Here is a 7,186-nt window from a genome sequence, read left to right as displayed (position 1 = left end):
GTATATAAGCTGTGTTATATATGAGGTGTGTATGAGTATATAAGCTGTGTTATATATGAGGTGTGTATGAGTATATAAGCTGTGTTATATATGAGGTGTGTATGAGTATATAAGCTGTGTTATATATGAGGTGTGTATGAGTATATAAGCTGTATTATATATGAGGTGTGTATGAGTATATAAGCTGTATTATATATGAGGTGTATGAGTATATAAGCTGTATTATATATGAGGTGTGTATGAGTATATAAGCTGTATTATATATGAGGTGTATGAGTATATAAGCTGTATTATATATGAGGTGTGTATGAGTATATAAGCTGTATTATATATGAGGTGTGTATGAGTATATAAGCTGTATTATATATGAGGTGTGTATGAGTATATAAGCTGTATTATATATGAGGTGTGTATGAGTATATAAGCTGTATTATATATGAGGTGTGTATGAGTATATAAGCTGTGTTATATATGAGGTGTGTATGAGTATATAAGCTGTATTGTGTATGAGTATATAAGCTGTATTATATATGAGGTGTGTATGAGTATATAAGCTGTATTATATATGAGGTGTGTATGAGTATATAAGCTGTGTTATATATGAGGTGTGTATGAGTATATAAGCTGTGTTATATATGAGGTGTGTATGAGTATATAAGCTGTGTTATATATGAGGTGTGTATGAGTATATAAGCTGTGTTATATATGAGGTGTGTATGAGTATATAAGCTGTATTATATATGAGGTGTGTATGAGTATATAAGCTGTGTTATATATGAGGTGTGTATGAGTATATAAGCTGTGTTATATATGAGGTGTGTATGAGTATATAAGCTGTATTATATATGAGGTGTGTATGAGTATATAAGCTGTATTATATATGAGGTGTGTATGAGTATATAAGCTGTATTATATATGAGGTGTGTATGAGTATATAAGCTGTGTTATATATGAGGTGTGTATGAGTATATAAGCTGTGTTATATATGAGGTGTGTATGAGTATATAAGCTGTATTATATATGAGGTGTGTATGAGTATATAAGCTGTGTTATATATGAGGTGTGTATGAGTATATAAGCTGTATTATATATGAGGTGTGTATGAGTATATAAGCTGTGTTATATATGAGGTGTGTATGAGTATATAAGCTGTGTTATATATGAGGTGTGTATGAGTATATAAGCTGTGTTATATATGAGGTGTGTATGAGTATATAAGCTGTATTATATATGAGGTGTGTATGAGTATATAAGCTGTGTTATATATGAGGTGTGTATGAGTATATAAGCTGTATTATATATGAGGTGTGTATGAGTATATAAGCTGTGTTATATATGAGGTGTGTATGAGTATATAAGCTGTGTTATATATGAGGTGTGTATGAGTATATAAGCTGTGTTATATATGAGGTGTGTATGAGTATATAAGCTGTATTATATATGAGGTGTGTATGAGTATATAAGCTGTGTTATATATGAGGTGTGTATGAGTATATAAGCTGTATTATATATGAGGTGTGTATGAGTATATAAGCTGTATTATATATGAGGTGTGTATGAGTATATAAGCTGTATTATATATGAGGTGTGTATGAGTATATAAGCTGTATTATATATGAGGTGTGTATGAGTATATAAGCTGTGTTATATATGAGGTGTGTATGAGTATATAAGCTGTGTTATATATGAGGTGTGTATGAGTATATAAGCTGTATTATATATGAGGTGTGTATGAGTATATAAGCTGTGTTATATATGAGGTGTGTATGAGTATATAAGCTGTATTATATATGAGGTGTGTATGAGTATATAAGCTGTGTTATATATGAGGTGTGTATGAGTATATAAGCTGTGTTATATATGAGGTGTGTATGAGTATATAAGCTGTGTTATATATGAGGTGTGTATGAGTATATAAGCTGTATTATATATGAGGTGTGTATGAGTATATAAGCTGTGTTATATATGAGGTGTGTATGAGTATATAAGCTGTATTATATATGAGGTGTGTATGAGTATATAAGCTGTGTTATATATGAGGTGTGTATGAGTATATAAGCTGTGTTATATATGAGGTGTGTATGAGTATATAAGCTGTGTTATATATGAGGTGTGTATGAGTATATAAGCTGTATTATATATGAGGTGTGTATGAGTATATAAGCTGTGTTATATATGAGGTGTGTATGAGTATATAAGCTGTATTATATATGAGGTGTGTATGAGTATATAAGCTGTGTTATATATGAGGTGTGTATGAGTATATAAGCTGTGTTATATATGAGGTGTGTATGAGTATATAAGCTGTGTTATATATGAGGTGTGTATGAGTATATAAGCTGTATTATATATGAGGTGTGTATGAGTATATAAGCTGTGTTATATATGAGGTGTGTATGAGTATATAAGCTGTATTATATATGAGGTGTGTATGAGTATATAAGCTGTGTTATATATGAGGTGTGTATGAGTATATAAGCTGTGTTATATATGAGGTGTGTATGAGTATATAAGCTGTGTTATATATGAGGTGTGTATGAGTAACTGCATGTTTAGATTAATATAAGAGCAGTGATGTGATCAGTGCTGCAGATTATCTGAGGCTGCGTTAGCCGTTAGCATGCTAACCCAAGCTAAATCCTCCTCACCTTCCCTGAAGCTCCGTCCCCGACTAACACCAGCTTCAGCTGCCGCTCCTGACTCTCCTCCTCCGAATCAGACATGTTTAAGTGATCTAACACACAGCAGAGAGAGTTAAAACACCTCACAAACACACACACATCAGATTCATCTGATAATCATCAGATCTGTGCTAAACAAGCAGCCGCCATCTTCACTCACACAGCACAGACCAGCGCGGGGACCGAACCAGGGTTTAACACAATCAGATCAGAGACTGTGTGGTTATAATTACTTTGTTCATTTAAATATGATTTAAATATATAATTATATAGACGTATTAGATGTGTTGTGTTTGTGTAGACACAGACTCGGGGGTATTTAATGCTCTATCGGTTCTGTTCACCCCCGCTGAGACGGAATGGGTTCGTCCGTTTGACGCCTCATGGTCGCCATGGAGACGAGAGAACAGCGCGCTGCCAAAAGTAAGTGAACCCCTGATTTAATTAATAAATAAATAAATTAATTAATTAATTAATTAATAAATAAATAAAGCTTTATATCCTCACGAGTTTTAATAGGTTCATACAGTCACAAATGTATCTATATCTCTACAGACAGTAAAGAGTGAAGTTTAACACACAGTTCTAATGATACCTCAGAACATGATGCTGCAGTATAAACATCACTCATCACAACATAACAGCTTTATAATATAGTGATTTTATATAAGGTGTTATATCACTGTGACAACAGAATAATACATCTAAAGTAATAAATGTTAGAATTATTTTAGTCAGCACAAGGTATCACAACTAACTAAAGTATAAAACTGTATGTGTGTGTAATATTAAATAACGTTAGGATACACAAACTTTTACTATTATTATTATTATTATGTGTATAGTGTGTGTGTGTGTATAATGTGTAATGTGTGTGTGTGTGTATAATGTGTGTGTGTGTAGTGTGTGTGTGTCTAATGTGTAATGTGTGTGTATAATGTGTAATGTGTGTGTGTGTAATGTGTGTGTGTAGTGTGTGTGTGTCTAATGTGTAATGTGTGTGTATAATGTGTAATGTGTGTGTGTAGTGTGTGTGTGTCTAATGTGTAATGTGTGTGTATAATGTGTAATGTGTGTGTGTGTGTAGTGTGTGTGTGTGTGTGTGTGTGCATTGAGGAGGATCTCTGCTCTGTAAGGTCAGTGTAATGTGTGTGAATGTGTGTGTGTGTATGTATGTGTATATTGTGTGTGTGTAGTGTGTGTGTGTGTGTGTGTGTGTATAATGTGTAATGTGTGTGTGTGTGTGTAGTGTGTGTGTGTATAATGTGTGTGTATAATGTGTAGTGTGTATAATGTGTAGTGTGTGTGTGTGTGTGTGTGTGTGTATGGATTGAGGAGGATCTCTGCTCTGTAAGGTCAGTGTAATGTGTGTGTATGTGTGTGTGTAATGTGTGTGTGTGTATGTATGTGTATATTGTGTGTGTGTATAATGTGTGTGTATAATGTGTAGTGTGTATAATGTGTTGTGTGTGTGTGTGTGTGTGTGTGTGTGTATGGATTGAGGAGGATCTCTGCTCTGTAAGGTCAGTGTAATGGAATTAGAGATGAAGGGGACTGAATGGGTCGCAGGTGCAGGGGTGCGCGGGTACAGAAATAAAAACACGGAGCTAAATGGTAATTTGGGGAGTTATTATGAGGAAACGTGATCCGCTTCAGCTCGGCCCAACATGCTGGCTCTGATTAAACACAGTTCCAGCCGTCACAGCTCCACTATTAACACTCGTACACAAATAATGTCTGACATGTCTAATCTCAGCACAAATATACACACGCCAACTCTGAGCTCAGGAGCAACCAGAACAGAGGAGAGGAGATTCAACCAGAACAGAATAAAACAGAACAAAACAAAACCAACCAGAACAGATCAGAACAGACGAGAACAGAACTGAAGAAAACAGAAGAAAACAGATTAAACCAGACAGATCAGGACAGAACACATTAGATCAGAACAATCATTATTATTATAACTATTCTTATTAATATTGTTACTATTATTATTGCTGTTTTTATTATTTTTATGAATTAATAGCAGCTTTGTGCTTCCTTAGAAGCAGTTTTTGCAGTTTTTTGGATGCCCCTAATTGATTTTGATATTTAAAAATGTATTTAATGTGTGTAATGTTTGCACACTTTAATGCACAATTTAAAAACATGTGGAACTAGAGCAATAAAATCCAAAACATTTAATACAAAATAAAATCATCACACCAACAAAACCAAAACTGCATGTAACATAGATCACATGTCACACTTGTCAGGGCATAAAAAATAGATGATTCATTATGATTGTGTGTGTGTGTGTGTGTGTGTGTGTGTGTGTGTGTGTGTGTGTGTGTGTGTGTGTGTGTGTGTGTGTATGATCTCAGTGTCAATAACATTTTGAGTGGCAAAAATTGAAGCTCCATCTGTGAATCATTTCCATACAGACCTGAGCTCATTCACACACACACACACACACACACACACACACACACACACACACACACACACACTTGAACACAGTCAATAGAGGCTTTAGGTCTCACTCAGGTTTTTTTTCCTTCAGTCATTTCAGCCTTTTCCCGGAAAGTTGAACCATCAGGGCTCGACTGCACGTATTTATAGGGATCAATTTAAAATGGGGGCAGAAATGAGGCCCTCGCTGCACCTCCATGTGCAATTGAGCAGAACATCGACCCTTCACATTTATGAGTTTAAATCCACAAAGATTAAAACACTGAGTGCTTTTGATCACGAGGCTGGTTGGTTACTTTAAATATAGAATAATGAACTCGATCACATACAAGTCTGTGTGTAAAGGTTATAGCCATGCACACACACACACACACACACACACACACACACACTGATCAGTGGATGGGAGACGCGGTTTTGGACGATCTGCACAATGTCCACCAACACCAACATCTCATCCAGCTGGGAAGTATAATGTAGGGTGCATCATGGTTTGGGGTATAGTTGTGGTTTACAGCTTGTACAGTTCTAACAGAACACACACAAACACACACACAGGACTGTAACTGATCGTACTAGTGATGAAGTGTGTGTTATCAGTCTTTTTGGGACTTAAATGAAGATGAACCTGTAATTTATAAAGAATTTATTTAAAATAGTGACCATGTAGCTCATGGGTGATGCTGCAGTCTAGTGTGCTACATTACTATCACTTATTACATTAAAATTTATATTATTATTACTGTTATTATTATATAGTGTTATTATTAATATTGATAGTATCATATTATTGTGAAAAGTATTACTATATATGTTGTTTGTATTATAGACTTTTATTATTATTATTATTATTATTATTGTTATTATTATTATTATATGGTATTATTACTATTCATTATTATACAGATTTATTATTAAATATTAGTTTTATTCATATTATTATAGCTTCTTATAAAGCTTAATTCTATTATTTTATGTTATTTTTGTTATTATTATATCATATAGATTCATTATGATTATAATAGATTCATTATATACTATTTATTATAATTTTTAATTTATAGATTTATTATTATTTTTTTATTGTATTATTATTACTCATTATTATACATCTTTGTTATTAAAAGTTGTGAAGAACGTGGAAAGATAAACATTGAGCTGAGAGTTTTGATCCACTGTAGCTTCATCTGATAATAAACCAACCAACATATAAATTAAATAATAATAATAATAATAATGTTATTTTAATATAATATAGTAACAATTATGTTATAATAATGTAATAATAATAACCTTAACAATAATAATAATATTAATAATATATAATCATCTCTAAACATGATATAAATGTAATAAATGTGTTATAATAATTATTCAGGTAGAAGAACCGAGTTTGGGTTTCTCCAGAACCTTTAGATGAACGAGGCTTAAATGAGCTGCTGATGAGATACCAATCATTTCATTTACTGTTAATAAAGGTTGATATTTAGTTCCAGCACTAATAAACATGTTGAAGGATCATGAGCAGAACGATGGAACGTGGATCTTCTGCAGAGACACTGTGAGGAACCGTTACCAGAACCTGGAGTGTAAATGTGTGTAAATGTGTGTAAATGATAACAGAGCAGCGAGCAGCGTTTATATCTTTAATATATTTTAATTTCATTTAAACATCAACAGTATGTACAAAACACCACACACACACACACACACACACACACACACACACACGCACACAGCGTTTTGATGCAGGAGTGAGAGTGAATAACAGAAGTGCTTGAGTTTGAAGTTTTAACAGGTTAACCCCCCATGAGGGTCCTTCAGGGTAAAACGGTCCCACAAAGAACTGTAAATCATCCAAAGAACCCTGAAAGGAACCTAAAGCCTGGTGCACACTGTACAGTACAGAGCTCAGACTGCAGGGGGACCTGCTCACACCCCTCACACCCCTCACACCACACCTGAACCACCCATCAGAACCGTTCTGATCAGAACCGCGGGGTGATAATGTTCTAAACACTGCACCCCAAAAACGAACTGAAGAAATCAAG

At 33.9% G+C, this 7,186-nt stretch overlaps 1 protein-coding gene across 1 annotated transcript in view; it reads right to left on the bottom strand.

Moving 5' to 3' along the window:
• Positions 1-2,830, bottom strand: part of rab28 (RAB28, member RAS oncogene family) — a 20,397-nt gene extending 17,567 nt beyond the window's left edge. The window contains exon 1 of the mRNA XM_063018899.1: positions 2,649-2,830. Coding sequence (XP_062874969.1) covers positions 2,649-2,723 — 75 coding nt within the window. The 5' untranslated portion in view covers positions 2,724-2,830. The remainder of the gene's footprint in view (positions 1-2,648) is intronic.
• Positions 2,831-7,186: the final 4,356 nt, after the last annotated feature.

This window comes from Trichomycterus rosablanca, chromosome 22 (assembly GCF_030014385.1).
Source record: "Trichomycterus rosablanca isolate fTriRos1 chromosome 22, fTriRos1.hap1, whole genome shotgun sequence".
Taxonomy (NCBI): domain Eukaryota; kingdom Metazoa; phylum Chordata; class Actinopteri; order Siluriformes; family Trichomycteridae; genus Trichomycterus; species Trichomycterus rosablanca.
Note: the sequence above shows the minus strand (reverse complement) of the source record. Positions and strands in the feature narration are given on the sequence as shown.